General features: G+C 48.1%; 7 protein-coding genes across 7 annotated transcripts; 5 read left to right on the top strand and 2 right to left on the bottom strand.

The window, feature by feature from the left end:
* Positions 1 to 2,232: 2,232 nt before the first annotated feature.
* On the top strand, positions 2,233 to 2,643 carry BDV59DRAFT_198102 (uncharacterized protein; the record flags this gene model as incomplete). The annotated part of the gene is made up of 1 exon (XM_073693086.1): positions 2,233 to 2,643. The coding sequence occupies one exon, from the start codon at positions 2,233 to 2,235 to the stop codon at positions 2,641 to 2,643; it is 411 nt and encodes a 136-aa protein (XP_073552599.1).
* A 344-nt stretch (positions 2,644 to 2,987) lies between these two features.
* On the top strand, positions 2,988 to 3,542 carry BDV59DRAFT_198101 (EthD domain-containing protein; the record flags this gene model as incomplete). Its single annotated transcript, XM_073693085.1, has 2 exons — positions 2,988 to 3,200; positions 3,279 to 3,542. The coding sequence occupies 2 exons, from the start codon at positions 2,988 to 2,990 to the stop codon at positions 3,540 to 3,542; spliced, it is 477 nt and encodes a 158-aa protein (XP_073552598.1).
* Positions 3,543 to 5,057: 1,515 nt separating this feature from the next.
* Positions 5,058 to 6,411, bottom strand: BDV59DRAFT_198100 (zinc-dependent alcohol dehydrogenase; the record flags this gene model as incomplete). The annotated part of the gene is made up of 7 exons (XM_073693084.1): positions 5,058 to 5,316; positions 5,375 to 5,597; positions 5,646 to 5,726; positions 5,783 to 5,965; positions 6,018 to 6,171; positions 6,220 to 6,321; positions 6,388 to 6,411. 7 exons carry the CDS (start codon positions 6,409 to 6,411, stop codon positions 5,058 to 5,060), a joined length of 1,026 nt encoding a protein of 341 aa, XP_073552597.1.
* Positions 6,412 to 6,795: 384 nt separating this feature from the next.
* On the top strand, positions 6,796 to 7,908 carry BDV59DRAFT_208467 (alkene reductase; the record flags this gene model as incomplete). The annotated part of the gene is made up of 1 exon (XM_073695213.1): positions 6,796 to 7,908. The coding sequence occupies one exon, from the start codon at positions 6,796 to 6,798 to the stop codon at positions 7,906 to 7,908; it is 1,113 nt and encodes a 370-aa protein (XP_073552596.1).
* Positions 7,909 to 9,997: 2,089 nt separating this feature from the next.
* BDV59DRAFT_208466 (aldehyde dehydrogenase domain-containing protein) lies at positions 9,998 to 11,831 on the top strand (the record flags this gene model as incomplete). Its single annotated transcript, XM_073695212.1, has 7 exons — positions 9,998 to 10,042; positions 10,099 to 10,124; positions 10,192 to 10,478; positions 10,546 to 10,645; positions 10,699 to 11,070; positions 11,127 to 11,400; positions 11,469 to 11,831. The coding sequence occupies 7 exons, from the start codon at positions 9,998 to 10,000 to the stop codon at positions 11,829 to 11,831; spliced, it is 1,467 nt and encodes a 488-aa protein (XP_073552595.1).
* A 443-nt stretch (positions 11,832 to 12,274) lies between these two features.
* Positions 12,275 to 14,369, top strand: BDV59DRAFT_208464 (acyclic terpene utilization AtuA family protein). Its single transcript, XM_073695211.1, has 4 exons — positions 12,275 to 12,754; positions 12,819 to 13,302; positions 13,352 to 14,112; positions 14,197 to 14,369. Exons 1-4 carry the CDS (start codon positions 12,328 to 12,330, stop codon positions 14,340 to 14,342), a joined length of 1,818 nt encoding a protein of 605 aa, XP_073552594.1. The 5' UTR covers positions 12,275 to 12,327; the 3' UTR covers positions 14,343 to 14,369.
* A 45-nt stretch (positions 14,370 to 14,414) lies between these two features.
* adaB (chromatin-binding transcription regulator ADA2) lies at positions 14,415 to 16,631 on the bottom strand. Its single transcript, XM_073688119.1, has 3 exons — positions 16,206 to 16,631; positions 14,718 to 16,106; positions 14,415 to 14,667 (listed from the first exon to the last, which is right to left on the bottom strand). Exons 1-3 carry the CDS (start codon positions 16,296 to 16,298, stop codon positions 14,599 to 14,601), a joined length of 1,551 nt encoding a protein of 516 aa, XP_073552593.1. The 5' UTR covers positions 16,299 to 16,631; the 3' UTR covers positions 14,415 to 14,598.
* Positions 16,632 to 16,743: the final 112 nt, after the last annotated feature.

Below are 16,743 nucleotides of genomic sequence, written 5' to 3'. Positions count from 1 at the left end.
AAGTTACAGGGTGGGGCGAACGATGATCAGTGGCGTTTACTACGGTGTCATGACACCCATGATGCGAGTCAGACCTTGAGCTTACCCCTTCCCCGCGTGTGTGGGGTCCCCGCATATCTTTCTGATGCCGAAGGACACAAGTGATCCTTCATACACAACAGCAGAAACAAAGAATAATATACAAATTTCAGCCAAATTAACGAAAATGCTCCAGTCTGTATCCTCCATGACGAACGCAACCGAACCAGATAGGAGGTCTCCACGCATGGCTAAACACATTAGCCGCGCGTGTTTGGGTTGTCGCCAGAGAAAAGCGAAATGTGATGGTGCTAGACCGCAATGTGCTAACTGTAAACTTCATCAACAAAAATGCACCATGCCCCGTGAAATAGATAAAAGGAAAGTTCCTTCCAGGGAAAGGGTTGCGAAGCTTGAACTATACACTCAGTCTCTGGAGACCCTTATCCGAAGCAATGGTATCCAGATACCAACGTTTGGCGTCGCAGATTACCCGACACCGAGAACAGAACCTTCGGGAGATACCTCTCTACCTGCGAGTGGGGCTTGCAACCTGGTGCAGATGAACCCTGCGTATGGTACAGCGCGGTCAGATACAGACGTTTGTTCATCAATTGACCTCTTGAGCGAAAGACTTGGCTCCCTTCAAGTGGCAGAAGATGGACAGTTGCGCTTCTTTGGTCCAACATCGAACCTTCACATCACCCATGTTGGACAATATCCTCTGATCGAGACGTCAATCTCTTCCATTCATGGCAAAGAGCAGGAAATTTTAAGCCAGGCGTCCTTAAACCACTGTGTGGACGATATGTTAGAGGGACACCTAATTCGGTTGTATTTCTGCTGGGAAAATCCAAATATCCCAGTGGTGGACGAACGCACATACTATACTGAAAGGACCCTCTATCGTCGAACTGGACGGCCAAGCCACAGATACTCCGAGGTTCTGACTAATGCTATGTGAGTTCTGCAGCTGTTATCTTTGGGCGCAACCCATATAAACTAATAAATTGATCAAGGTGTGCTGTTGGAGCGGCCCTTACTTCGAGAACAAATCCTGGGCTGCCAGAGTGTTTGGTCGATTTCTTTGCGAAAAGAGCAAAGGTCCTGTTAGACGTTGAACTGGATTCTCCCGCTTTATGCACTGTTCAAGCATTAGTTATCTTAAGTGGTGTTGAAGCGTTGCTAACTCGAGATGCACGGGGCTGGCTCTATAGCGGTTGGTAGATCATATTATTCTGCAACCCCTTCTAACTCATGATAGGAATGGCAATGAGGCTATCAACGGATCTGGGGCTACACCTTGGCGCCCTGTCGACTTCTGAGAAGGCATTTCTGGAGCCAGAGGAGGTCAGACTTCGAAAAATTGTATTTTGGGGCGCTTTTATTCATGACCGGTAAGTTAGGCATCGTGAAAATATCCTAAGGCTCCGATTTTGACATACTAGTAGGATGTGGAGTTTTTACGTTGGGCGTCCTGAATCACTAGATCAACAGCATATTACAGTGGGCTTGCCTACGGTTGCTGATATAATGACCGAGGTTAATAGAGCATGGACGCCATATGATGATGGCCATGAAGAAGCTTCAAATGTTGAGCTACCCTCTATTCGTGCCGAAACCGCAAGAGAAACGGCAATCCTATGCTCAAAAATATCAGTCATTCGAAACATCTTGTATGTCTTCCTCCGTAGATACAACCATCTTATTAGCTAACTCATATTCTAGGTACAATGGTTCCCATAATGATTATTCTAATTCCAACGCATTGTACCGACATTCTCGCCGGATAAGAGAGGATGTACAATTATGGGCTAAAGAATTACCATCATCACTTCGCATAGACCTTGACAGCCCACCACCTAATTTCGTACCTCATCTTGTACAACTGCAGTAAGTAAATACTACCAAGCTTGTTTATAACTCTTAAGTTAAATCATTGTCAGCATGCATTACCATGCAATACTAGTCATGATTGAGCGACCATTTTTCTCTTTGTCGTTCAAGACATCGTCCTCCCTCAAAGCTGAAGAAGTGACACAAAGTCGTGATGCATGTACGTGTTCTGCACAAGCTATCGCAAAGCTTGTCCGAGTTTTACGTCGTCAGTATGGTCTCCGTAAAATGAACATTCATACAGTTCATTTAGTCTTCACGGCCGCACTAGTTCACGTCCACAATGCGTACGCTTCCCCAGAGGAGTCAACACGGAACATGGCGCGGAAAGACCTGCAGGTGTGCTGTGAGGCTTTATCTGAAATTGGAAACGCGTATAAGAATGCCCTCCGGGCGCTCGAGGTTGTCACAAATATCAAATCTGATCTGTTAAGGGATCGGACGAGGAATGCTAAGAGAAGCCCCGCTGGTGTTGGGCCGGTGGACACTGGGGATTCTGCAGGGAAGCGTGCTCGAGTAAGCATAGACACGTCTGTTCCTCGTGATGTCCAAGGCGGCTCATGGAATAGAATCCTGGATATAGAGGCGCAGGATATCGATGGTTTTGAGACGTTTGAAAGTAGTATGGATACATACGACCCGGATGCGTTGATGGACGAGACTCTTTTTGCCGAGCCATGGCTTTGGACTCCTTCGACGAATCCGATTAGCCACTGTCATAGCAACTAGCAACCATATTTGGCTATTCAATTTCATGAACATTCCATCAGTTCGTTATTTTATTTCTCGGTATATTTAATATTAATTAATCATGCAACTACCTTGCGTTTATGCATTGATTGTAGTTAAACATGGTATAATCTCATAACCTCGGAGCTGTCCATGAATTGTCCATAACTGACAGTAAATCGGCGAGTCATGTTGCTTCCCCGCACCTAGTAGAGTTATGTACGGAAAGAGCTTATATTGTTGTTGTAGTGAGTCCACGGACATATAATATATCGTGCGGTCTAGGATAGTCAATCTGAGTAAAATACTTCTATATGAGCACGAAGCAGGCGAAAGGATCCATTATGACGTTCGAAAAGATTGATCACCAATTCACCCATGCCGAACTCAGCTACGATGCTGAGCCGAACTACCAGCCAGCTATCAAAGTCTCTGTATTCTTTCGAAAGCGGCCAGGAATCTCATACGACACTTTCTTTGGGCACTGGCAAACAGTGCATGCAGATCTTGCTGTGGCCACACAAGCGTTCCAAGGCCATATTCTTCGATATGTACAGGTGTGTCCTTTCGCTTTTGCTTTCGCTTTTAAAAAATCTAAGAACCAAAAATACTTATTTACTCCTAACCTATTATAGCATCATCAGACTCCGGTGATGAAGGCAAGGGCGCAAAGCTTGGGGGAGAATGTGCTTGACTATGACGGCTGCGCCCAGCTCTGGGTCCGAACATGGGACGATTGGATGGCATTTTATACTAGCAAAGAATACGCTGCAGCTCTCAGCGATGACTGCCATCGCTTTATGGAATTGCCTATGAATTACATGGTTGGATATGAGAATTTAGTGGTGGGGGATACGTCTAGGGTTATCGGTGGGAAGGACGGGCTGTTGAACGGCTAATTCAGTTCCTCATATAAATATATATATATCGGTCTTCCACGTATACCAAAAGACGGTCAAGTAAATATGCGTCAATCTCCGAAATTGACATTTCTTTCACATATGCCATGACTCAGGACCATGACAAAAACTTTAGAATGCAGTAATAAGGTATAAATATGGAGGAGGGTCCCTCTGCATTTCTTTCCCCGCCGCAGACTAAGACGCTAAATATCACTCCATCTGCCCCATTCTCCACGCGCAACTATTTATGCGGGAATATTTATATCCACGCAATGTCTTCTGAAAGAGTGTATGCCACCTCACAGCGGGTTTGGTTCATCACAGGGTGTTCCTCGGGATTTGGGAATCTGTTTATTTCGGCTGTAGTAGCACGAGGTGATTTGGTGATTGCTACTGCACGGAATATCAGCACTATGCAAGATGAAGCACAACATGAGAATGTCCGATGGCTACAATTAGACGTCAATGCTCCTCAGAATGTCCTCAATGAGAAGGCAACCGAAGCTCTTGAGATATTTGGTCGCGTGGATACTGTCGTGAATAATGCTGGATATGTACAATCCGGTGTCTGGGAAGAAATTAGGTGCGGCAAGAAACCCAGATGATTTATTAAGTCTAATAAATTGCGTTCTCGCATTCTAGTCACGAGCAACTGCTGGCTCAGTTTAACACTAATGTGTTCGGGCCATTGAATGTGACTCGTGCATTTCTGCCGCATATGCGATCTAAAGGTCACGGAACGGTGATTTTCATGAGCAGTATATCAGGATGGCTGGGCGTGGCCGCTGGAGGGCCGTACAGCGCATCCAAATTTGCTTTGGAGGGTGCGTCATTTCCAAGCCAGCGCCTCTTATTTTATTATTACCTTCCTGCTCACTATCAAAGGTGCTGTGGAGAGCCTTCGAAAAGAGATTAAATCGTTTGGAATCGAGACTCTCCTGATAGTTCTTGGCCAATTTCGGACAGGTATTTTGTCTAATGAGCGGCGAAAGCTGCAACGTCCACCTGCCCAGATTACCCAATACGACACCATCGTGCAAACTCTGAACCTGAGGCAAGAGCGTACCAATGGAAGGCAACCCGGAGATCCAGTGAAAGCAGTGGAATTGATTTTAGATGCAGTCAAGCATGAGGGTAGCTTCAACGGACAAGATGAGATTCCGTTCCGGTTAGTGTTAGGGTCTGATGCTTTCAGGATCGTCCATAATGAGTGCTCTGATATGCTGAGAAATCTGGACGAGTATGAGCGGTTATCAAAGAGCACTGATATCCCAGGGAGTGGTACGGTCCAGGAATATATATGACACCAAAACAATGTCATTATGTGGTTAAGCTCCACTTCTAGGATAGTTCTCTACATATCGAAAGCGACGAGGACGGATCACCAAACTATTGAGTGCATATATTATCAATAACCAACAAGTACAAAAAAGTGCCTTGTTACTTAGTGGTACACATAGTATAGTTCCATGGTCATTCAGTAGGTTGATTCATAATCCTACTAGGGCTACCCTAAAATACAATTCCAAATCGTCCAGCATCCTTCCCATTCTCCATCTTCTCTATAATTGAGTGGATATCTTCCAGGTTATTCAAGGTAGTAAGATGGGGTTTGATGCCGTGCGTATGACTGAATTCAATAGGTTCTCTCATCCTCTGCGGGGTACCACTGCTGACACCCTGGATTCTATATTTGCCAAGAAGGATATCCAGGGCATTGATAGACAGATTTGCCTTCGGGATGCCAACTACCATCATGAGACCATTAATCCTACCAAGGAAAATCAGCCACGTAATTTTCTATAGAATTCTGTGTCATTATTTCTCACCTCAACACATTTGGCGCATTTTCATAGGCCATGTTAGATGCACTGAATACAGCTGCGGCATGAGCCCCTCCTTCCGTACGTGAGATGAGATCAGCAGCGTAACCTGGATCAGCCAGTGGGTTGTATGTTATTTGGGCACCGAGCGTCCTAGCAGACTGTAGCTGAGGCTCTGAGATATCAATGGCAATGACACGGAGGTTCATCGCTCTGGCATACTGTATAGCTTCGTTGAATTAACAACTGGTGTTCGAATTGAGGGAGAAATTCTTACCAAGATGCCCGAGCCCACCACAACCAATGACTACAATCCACTGCCCGGGCTCAAGATTACATTGTTTCACTGCATGGTATGCTGATAGATGGATTGTCAGCCATCTCTCTTTAGCCCGGTGGCAATTATCTACTTACCGGTGATACCAGCGCAAAACAATGGTGCGGTTGCTACCAAATCGATACCATCCGGTAGGACCATCGAATTCCGTGCATCAGCCAAGGAATATTCCGCAAAATGGCCGTCAATAGTAAACCCGTGGAGCCGGCCAGTTCCCTTTTTGCAAAATAGGTTATGGACACGGCATCCCTCGCACTCGTCTGCACGTGGATGATAAGCATTTGATAATAGATGATATACATATATACGCACAGCAAGCGTAACTGCACCCTAGACATCCAACCTTGTCGCCGATTTTAAAGCCCTGCACCTTGCTGCCCACCGCAACAACTACTCCAGTGTTCTCATGACCAATGGTCACTTTGTCCATTGGCGGTTTTTCTGCTGTATGGCCCCAGAATAGCATCTGATAATCCATTAGATTAGTTGATTAAGTTCGTTCCAATTAACGTACCAGGTCAGAATGACAAAGCGACGCGCACACATTCTTAATAAGAAGATCATGTTCCCCTGGGACTGGAATTGGGACTTCGTTGACCTCAACCTTGTTTGAGATCTAAATCCATCTTTGTGAGCAAACTCATCAAACAGTATTATACTCATCATTAGATATGAGGCGTACCCTGTTATACTGAGCAGCCTTCATGATGAATTTCACTCTAATGGAAGCAAAGCGTTCTTTCAAGGGGATGGATATATCTTCAGGGCAAGCCTGGCATAACAGGTAGCTTTGTAGGGCTTAAATATACTTCAGTGCTTATGTGGGATTGACATCTCCTTTCACCTTCACCCTGAGTCATGGTGCCCTACAGGAGCTGGTGAGAGTATATGGCAGGAAGCACGAGAGAGGGGGTGATGCATGATTCATGCATTGCTGAGTCATGACATATCGAGGCAGTATGTAATTAATACTCAACAGAAAAGTCCAAAACCGATCGAAATCCATCTCAAAACTTTTCAGTGAAATAGCTACTGCGATTAGTCCGCTTTTCTTGGTACCTATTCATTGGATAATCTCCTCTGCTGAAGAATGCCGCATTTAACCTCACCCATACGCATTGGCGACGTGAACCTACAACACCGCGTTGTCCTAGCACCACTGACGCGTATCCGAGCTGACGATGACCATGTACCTCTCAATATGGCTCGCGATTATTATGCCCAGCGAGCATCTGTGCCAGGAACACTCTTGATCAGTGAAGGCACCTTCATAACCCCAAGGGCCGGGGGGATGGACAATGTCCCGGGTATATGGAACGAGGCACAGATCACGCAATGGAGGACGATTACAGATGCAGTCCATGAGCGCGGAAGCTACATCTACTGTCAGCTATGGGCCCTAGGGCGCGCCGCTAAACCTCAAGTCCTGACGAAGGACGGGTATGGGGTAGTGTCGAGCGGAGATATCCCAATCGATGCGTCAGGACCGACGCCAAAACCTCTTACAGACGAGGAAATCCTAGAATGGATTGGCGATTATGCGCGAGCTGCCCAAAACGCAATTGATGCTGGCTTCGACGGAGTCGAGATACACGGGGCCAATGGGTATCTGTGCGATCAATTCCTACAGGACACATGCAACAACCGCTCAGATCGTTGGGGAGGAAGCGTGCCGAATCGTTCGCGGTTTGGGGTCGAAGTTGCAAAAGCTGTGTCTGCCAAAATTGGGCCTCAGCGAACTGGATATCGCATTAGTCCATGGAGTCCGTTCCAAGGGATGCGCATGAAGGACCTGCAACCACAATTTACCCATATAGTGCAAGAATTAGGACGCTTGGGTTTGGCTTATGTGCACGTTGTCCAACCACGGATCTCTGGTGCTACCACTATCGAGGCCGCGGTAGAAGACGGTGCGTTCCTATTCGAAGCCTTAGGCCCCGACACGGTAATGATCCTCGCCGGTGGATTTACCCGAGAGTCCGCCGAAAAAGCCATACAGGAGCATGATCCTCCTAATCGCGTCGCTATCGCATTTGGGCGTCATTTCCTGTCGAATCCAGACCTTCCTTTTCGATTAGCTGAGGACTTGCCTTTGAACCCGTATCAGCGGTCAACTTTCTACATTCCCAAATCATCTGTTGGATATACCGATTACCCCTTCACCCCAGAATTTTCTGCACTCAAAGACCAAGAGCCGTTGTAACTAGCCTTAGGTATAAAGATATAAACTCCTATAAAACTCTCGTATAGGGGCAAGTATATGTATGGTATTGGAATCAGCGTTGACACACACTAGTCTCCTCCATATATTGCCGTGGTCATTTCTGGTAGGTATTCTCTAAAATGGCTTGAGACTGTCCAGTTGTCTAGTTTGCGCACGTGTTTTTCAAAAATTGGGTTTAGAAACACATCATCGCCTTGGATGGATACAGTATCCATAGTGCCATACGGCCAATTTATTGTAACGTTGCGTGAATAAAGCTCAGAGAAGACCGCAAATGGGTACTTTTCAGGGTTTTCAATAAGTATGTCTCGTACACGCGGCCTTGGATATGGTTATTGATACTTGAAGCCTCAAAAAACGAGAGTACTAGCTAACTTACCAGGGAATGTTATCAATCCATGCGGGATGTGCAATGGCAATTTGCATTGCAGTTGGACGGAGCCAACGGGGCATTTCAACATAGTTCGCATCCGTTGGGGATATTTGCCACTGTATACGTTAGGACATAAATTGGATATTTCAGCAAATTTTATTACCTTCGTGGTACGAAACATGACAAACATGAATGCTATTTTCTCCGGAAGCGCGACTTGTGAAAATGTGGTCAGTATCTCAGCTAGCACACGGCTTGTGTCGTGCACCGCTGACGAGTTTTCAGGATGCAAGATTGCCTGAAGTGATGGCTCGTTTGGTCCAACTACAGAGTCCATTGAGAAGCCTTTCGCCGCCAGCGCACGCCGAGAGCTTATAAAATCAAGTAATATTTGGTCCAAAGGACACACGGCAGTCCGATGTTTCGGTAATACAGACGCGATTCCCGTAGACTGGGATTGGATCCCGGGATCCACTGTCACCGAAGATGCGGGTGTGAGGACATTTGATTGTGACATTAGGGGTACTTGGAATCCCGGCGGTGCTCCATCGTGATATTGGCCTGTGTTTCTTTAGTTTCATCGCTAGTAAGTGTGAAAGCGCCATCTTACCTCTATGGCCCGGGAAAATTATACACTGGCAGCCTGGACACTTTCCTGGAGTTGGTTCAGACTCTGGGGAAAGTGGCTCTTGTCTAACTGTAGAAGTAGTAGATGTTGCGCCTAAAGCGTTGCCATCATTCCTTGATATACCGGGCGCTTGGTCATTGATAACATCATACTGCGGAGTATCGTGGCCATCCCATTCCTCATGACCAACATTTTGACTTTGTTGCGGAAAAGTACTATTCCCTGCATGGTATCTAGTAAACACCAAGGCGCTGGCTCCTTTATCCTGTGCGTCTCTTCTCTGTGGTTGAGAAACAGAATGTTCGGTCCGGTCTAATGAAATTTCAGCACAGGCTATCGTTAAGGAAGTTGGAAGCTTACCCAAACTTAACTCATCCTCACGTGTATGCACTGAGTCGGGACTTTCTGGCTCGTCGGGCTCTAAGCGATTTTGGGGTACGGATGCTCCGTCCATGGCGAATTGGCCGATACTCTCCAGGCAGGACCTCAGTTTCCGGTTTTCCTCACGAAGGGTCTGGATTTCATCCATCATACTCCGTTCTCGGTCAGAACTTGATGCCTTCGCCCGGGCTAGGTCATTTTCCAAATCTTGCATGCGGGACTTCACGCGTTGACGTAAAGCCCGTTGTGCCTTTCGGTCGAGATCTCGCTTGTGCTGTATTTGCTGCGCGGTCAACGAGGAGACTGTACGCGGCTTCCTCCTTGTGGAGATTGCCGGCCGAGCCCCTCCATCCATGTCACTATCAGCCATGATTCATGGTAATATGAAAACACAATAGCGCAACGAGGGTGTAGACGTCTGTTTAAACCCTGCTTCCGCCCACAAGCTTCCCCGCATTCCTTGCCCCACAACTGACGCTCATTGCCATGACTCATGGAGTAGAGGCGACTATCAGAGGACGGACGTTTGAATCGAAGTATGACATACACTGACATGATGTTTACCAGTTGGCTTGTTTTAATTTGAATACATATTGGACATCATTAGCCGCCATGGCGATCGGGACACTTAAGGAAGCGTACCATATCACCTTGAACTTGAGCACATTGTCGCTGTCGTCATCAACATGGATCTCGAATCACATATACTTCAGCTTTTTATCAACAATAAAGTAAGCCAAGTGCAGCTCATGGTATCAGAGACAGTCACTCACGATCCCACTTACAGTATGTCGACTGCCAAAACAAAAAAAAGTAGGTCGTGTGACTTTCAGGCTTTGTTGCATACCGTGAATTGCATCAATCTGACCATTTTATATAGGGTCTCCGTTTATAATCCTGCCACTGGTGGCCTTGTGAGTGACCAAATCCCGGTGGCTGGACCTGATGATGTCGATGCGGCTATCCACGCCGGCCAAGCAGCCTTTGCTCCTGGTTCCGAATGGCGCCAAATGATTGCTTCCGAACGCCAGAGGCTGCTTCTTCGTTTTGCCGATGTCCTCGAAGACAATAAGGAACGCCTTGCTAGTCTTACTCGCCTGACGCTAGGTGCCCCGTACGTCCCCTTTGGAAAGTCAGAAATTGAGACTGCAATCGGGTGTTTCAGGTGTAAGTTGGGGTCTTATCTCACTGAAAAGTTACGATAGGAAAGGTGCAGTGCTGAGATTACAAACAGACTATGCAGGCTGGATTGATAAGTTTGCCGGTCAATCTTTCCCTGCGGACGACGGAGTTTACAAGATTGTACGGAACGAGCCCTTGGGGGTGGTAGCTGGGTAAGTTTCAAAGCTCATTCCATCTGTTTCTTTCTGACCGCGTGGATTAATAGAATTATTCCCTGGAATGGACCTCTCGCATCAGTGGGCTTAAAGGCGGCTCCTGCCTTAGCTGCGGGAAATGTCTTCATTCTCAAGCCGAGCGAGAAGACCCCCTTAATGGCAGCAGAACTGGGGAAGTTAGTCCTGGAGGCGGGATTTCCACCTGGTGTATTCCAGGTCTTGACTGGCGATGGCAGTACTGGGGCACTACTTGCGAGTCATATGGGCATCGCAAAGGTCAGCTTTACTGGCAGTGTGGCCACCGGAAAAGCGGTTCAGATACTAGCAGCAAAGAGCAACCTGAAACGTTGTACCCTGGAACTAGGAGGGAAAAGTCCGGCGGTAGTTTTCGACGATGCGGATCTTGCGAACGCAGTTCGTTGGTAAGTAGCCCTCATCTTTGAGTCTCATTAGTAGCAGATCTGACTTCTGCCTCCAGGTGCGTAAATGGCCTGACGAACAACTCCGGTCAAATATGTTTCGCTGCATCTAGAGTCTACGTGCAGGAAGGCATCTATGACCGTTTTCTACAAGCCTATCGGGAAGCATTCGAGGCTAAGCGCCGGGTTATAGGGGATCCTGAAGATGTCCGGTTCGAGTTGGGGCCAGTTGTAGACAAAGCCCAGTACGACAGAATCATGAACATTATAGAATCTGCTGAGAAGGAGCAGCAAGGCACACTTGTTACCGGTGGTAGATCTTTCACTTCAAGGGTGAGGCCGGCTTACGTTTTCACCTGTTCCGAAATCCCACGCTGAGATTTTTGCTGACACAGTGATAGGGATACTATATCGAACCTGCAATATTTCTCGATCCTAAGCCGGACGCGTTTATCTACAAAGAAGAGATCTTTGGGCCTGTTGTGGTGGTTAACAAATTCAAAACTGAAGCTGAGGTGTTAGAGCGGTCAAACTCCAGCAAGTACGGACTCATGGCAGGTGTATTCACCCAAGACATAAATAGAGCATTGCGCCTCAGTTCTGCTTTTGACTCGGGAGTGGTTGGAGTCAACTGTATAAGTACGATTCACTTTTCGTGTCCATTCGGTGGCACTAAAGAAAGTGGCCTTGGACGTGAGCTCGGTGTGAATGCACTATTGGCGTATACGGAGCCAAAGACTGTCTTGATCAATATGAACTATTAGCTAGACAAATACTAGTAGCCAAAGAAAGGCACTCCAGAATTTGAATGCAAATTTTGCTCCCCACATCCTAGAATACTACTCCATGGACAGAGTACGGTGCTTTTTGCGCCACCTAGGGTAGACAGTCGATACCTTCTCGCAGGCTAACAATGTGCGTGGCCATCCATAGTTCATACGTTTCTCCTGAGTCAAGCGTATAGAGTCATGGTAACATCCACTCCCGTGCTGAACCCCGCAGAATGGACAGTGTGGATAATTAACCACCCGGTAGCTTTTACTGGACAACATGAATCCGAGGGTCTATGTTATGTCATGCAGCGCTGTCCAGTTTCGGCCCTCGGATACAGTTTTCATGCTTCTGCAGTCGCCTTTTGGAGGGATTTTCATAAGAGGCCAACAGCGTCGGCTCATCCTCGAAAAAAAAAAAAAAAAGAAAGAAAGAAAGAAAGAATATCTTCACAAATTAGCTATACAGGCACATTGAGTACAACTCACAATGACAGTCTCTTCGTTGACCCCTCTACGCATCGCGTCCGCCTCGGGTTCAGTCACCGACCGACGACATGGCTTCTCCCAATTGGCTAAGGAAGAAAATGTTCAATTCATTGTCGGGGACTGGATGTCTGAATATAACATGACCACTCGTGGGGGCGGAAAGGTTACTAGCAAGGATTTTTCATCTGAGTTTGAGATGTGTTTCCTGGAATCTATTGAACCTGCACTAGCAGATCTCGCTTCACGGAAGATTAGAGTGGCCGTCAATGCCGGTGCCAGCGATACTGAAAAATTACACGATGTTCTGGTGGAGTTGATTCGGAATAAAGGTCTTGACTTAAAGGTTGCCTGGGTTGGTGGGGACGAGGTGACAGATGTCGTTCAGAAGGCTATTCAATCAGGTCATGACTTTACGAACCTCACCACTGGTAAAAGCCCCTCCTCCCCGTCTGTTCTAGGCCATGCATGTGGACTATTTCTCACTCATTTCAGGTCGTCGTCTGTCGGAGTGGGAGTTTACCCCGATCTATGCCCAATGCTATCTCGGCGCTTGGGGGATCGTGGAAGCCTTCAAGCAGGGAGCTGACATCGTACTCTGCGGCCGAGTTACAGATGCTTCACCAACCATCGCATGTGCCGCATATTATCACAATTGGCAACGCAATGATTATGATCAACTCGCACATGCTTTTGTAGCAGGCCATTTTATCGAGTGCTCTACCTACGTAACAGGTGGTAACTTCTCGGGCTTCAAAGCAGTTCCGGGGGCTTTCGTCGACCTCGCATTCCCCATTGCGGAAATCTCCTCCAACGGCGAGTTTATCATCACCAAGCAAGGTGGGAAGGATGGCGTCGTCACAGTTGATACCTGCAAGGCACAGCTCCTCTACGAAATCCAAGGACCTCTCTATTACAACCCAGACGTGGTGGCTGTTCTAGACGAAATTATGATCGCAGAACAATCTCCTAATAGGATGTATGCTGGCCATGATCCCTGAGCACTACGGAAACTAACTACTTGCCAGTCATGTCTCCAACGTAAAGAGCATCAAACCTCCGCCAACAACAAAAGTTGGAATCACCGCGTCTGGCGGGTTCCAGGCAGAGGCGCATTACTTCCTTTGTGGACTGGACATTGATGAGAAGGCGGCGTTATTGGAGAAGCAAGTCCGGTACCTCCTAGACGAGTCTCAATACCATACCCTCAAATTCCGCACCAATGGCTCCTGTCCACCGAACCCCTCCAACCAGGACTCGGCGACTGTTGACCTGCGGATCTTTGCTCAATCGCGCAACGAAGAAGCGCTGTCCTTGGCCAACTTCTTTCGCCCATGCACAGACGTTATCATGCAAAGCTATCCTGGGGCAACGTTTGCCGTAGATGCCCGGCAGGCGGTCCCCAAACCGTACTACGAATACTTCGTTTCTGTACTTCCCCAGAGCGAGATCAGCCATGTGTGTCATGTGCCCTACAAGGGCAATTTGCAGATTTCAATCAGTTCCCATCATGACACTGTTCCATTTTTGTATCAGCAACCGTCGTACGAGACCGAATGCCCATTTGACCTGGCAGTCTTTGGGCCAACGATCCGTGCCCCGCTGGGATATGTGGTGCATGCTCGGTCTGGGGATAAAGGATCGGACTGTAACGTTGGGTTTTTTGTTCGGCACGCAGATGAGTGGGATTGGCTTCGATCAATCATGACTGTCGACAAGATTCGCGAGCTACTTGGGCGGGACGATGAAGGGAAGCCCATATACCGATTCGAGCTGCCCAACATATGCGGTGCGCACTTCCCTTATCTACGCTACTGCTTATTGATTCTCAACTTACATTGACTTATCTGTGCGATATGCTAACGCTTTCTAGCTGTACACTTCCTTTTGAAAGACCACCTAGATCGAGGGGTGTCTTCAAGTTCGACCTATGATGTTCTTGGGAAGAATCTGGCTGAGTATCTCCGCTGCAAGTATGTAGACATTCCGGAGAAGTACTTGGTACGAGGGCGAATTTAGGAAAGTAGGAGGTAGCGGGACTAACAGCCAAGGCCTTTCTAAATGGGATATTGGTAAGCTTTTGTGAATTTAGCTTCTTATTGTCATGTCAGGATGATGTCATGGTACATGTATAACCCCATTGTACGGAGTAGTCGTCCACAGAATCACTTAAACTAGTCGGTATAGGCTACGAATCGATCCTCCCAGAACGCTCACAACGCCAGTAACTCCTCCCCCTAGGGTAATCACAGCTTGTCATTACATTGTAGACTCTTTATGCCTTGTTTATCCAGCCACTGTGCACCATGAAATCAAAGATGCGGCCCGTCTTGGTAGTGTCGATCTATGCTAGATCAGCACATCCATATCTGGCTCGATTGGGTGGGGCATTACCTTGCAGATTGAGCGGGCATCTTTCTTCTTTAAGCTACCTCCCTGCTTCATAGCTTCCTTGAGCAAGGTCTCCTTGATCACCAGGTACGGTTTCGGTTGTATATGGAGGACATTGCAGACTTCCACCTCCTCTTTCGTCAACAGATGCAGATCAGGGGCACCATCGTTCTCGAGTTTCCAAGGAATGACGCCATTCAATGGTTGGATCACGAATTTGGTCTTTGCTGGCTGTGGTGTCGAGTCTCCGTTGGCGGCAAAAGCGCGGTCGAAGTCGTTCAAAGGCATGCTGGACGGCTCGGGCGCCTTGTTCGCGCCAGACGCTTTTTGCAAGCGCAGTGGTAGCTCGGGGGTAGTCAATTGACTGGCCGCAGAAGGGCCCTCCGGCTGTTGTGACTGTTTCGGGCGAGCACTAGCGAACCGGTCGAACGACCCTTGAGGCATGAGACGCTGGGCGCGTTGTTGTTTCTCTTGCTCGTACTTCTCACCCCCTTTCAAGTCCCCGATTCCCGCCTGCCGCCACTCCTGCAATTGCGAAATAGCTAAACGTAAGTTGTGTTCGTATTCGAGGCCCTTGTTGAACTCCTCGAAATCGTCGCGGTTCATCATCCGCGCAAATGGCTTCGCCTTGTTGAGCAAATCTCGCTCTTCCTTTGTACGCTTCTTCTCCAGCGCTGTGTTCTTGCGGTATTCCAAAAGATTATGCTCGAAGAGGATCTTCTTTCGCTCCATTCGAGCGGTGAGGCGGGAGTTGTAAATGTCTACCACCGTCATCTTCAGCTCCATCTCCGCATCCAGCTCGCCATTCGTTGTTTCACCCGCACCCGGCTCGAATGTCATATGCTGCACCGCCTCTTCCGCATCATTTAGGAACTCGGTCTCAAACTCCAACCGACCAGGCATGTAACCCTGCACTTCGTGACAGGCCGGCACACTGGCCGTGGGTTTTTGCTTGGGAGTTGTTGGAGGGGCTGCCTTGGCCGCTTCCTTGCGCTCCTCGATGCGTCGCTTCTTACGGGACTGGAACTCCTCCTTCGAGATGGAATCGGATAGTCGCGTATCCTCGGGATCGGCACTTGCCGGCAGAGGAAAGTTGGGGCTGTCAACATAAGTGTTGATGTAGTGGTCACGAACCTCATCCTTAGTCCGGTAGCCACCGATGTGGTCTGCGATATCGGCCCACGAACCAAGTCCATAGATTTCGGCCCCCTCGAGAAGAAGGAGTTCCTCATCCGCGCCCCAGTCTTCCTGGAAGATGGGAACGGAATTCTGTTCGATCACTTGGTATGGATGGGTGGAAGGGTCATGGTTCTTGGACTTTTCGCCGGCGGCAAAGCAAGGGACGCAGAGGTCGTACTCGTGACAGGCGGGGTGGGCACAGGAGATACGGACCTGTTGACAGCACCTGTTAGACATGTATCTGTCCGGAATTGACACTCAATTCTATCCCAGAAGAGCTGTTCAATGTTCCGGTGAGGAATAAGGCCGTACCGTCGAAGTCACATCCACCGAGCAGATATCGCAATGATATTTTGTCCCGGCTTCTGTACCGCGCGAAGCGGTCTTCTTGCGTATTACACCCATCGATCTCGAATCCCTTTCATCCTCCACTATGCCCTGATCCGTTTCGAACACACAAACTAGCCCTCCAGAAGATTCCGAGGGCTACTATCTCAAGTGAGGAGGGAGTAGATGTATAGATGACTGGTGGAAGGAGAGAGTGTCGCGCGCGCGGGATTGGCTGCTTACACACGAAAGGGGGTGTTGTCCGCCGCCGTGTGGGAGGTGGTATAAGAAGTATGGTAGGGGCAACAGGAAAATAAGCAGCGAAAAGGATCGGACGTGAAATGGAGAAGAAGTAGTCAAGTATGAACAAGATCCGGGGGAAGGTTTGTCGCGCCTCGACGATGAGTTGCGGTTGGGGCTGAAGTCGCAGTTGAGTTATGTTAGTCAGCTGGGCTCGGCAGTCGCCGTAATCGCCCGTCCCGATTGAGGGAGACGCGGGCACGTGCACGACAGAGCAATACTG

The sequence above is a fragment of the Aspergillus ambiguus genome (assembly GCF_047715705.1).
Source record: "Aspergillus ambiguus strain CBS 117.58 unplaced genomic scaffold BDV59scaffold_2, whole genome shotgun sequence".
Classification (NCBI taxonomy): domain Eukaryota; kingdom Fungi; phylum Ascomycota; class Eurotiomycetes; order Eurotiales; family Aspergillaceae; genus Aspergillus; species Aspergillus ambiguus.
The sequence above is the reverse complement of the archived record's forward strand: the minus strand, read 5'-3'. Positions and strand labels throughout refer to the sequence as shown.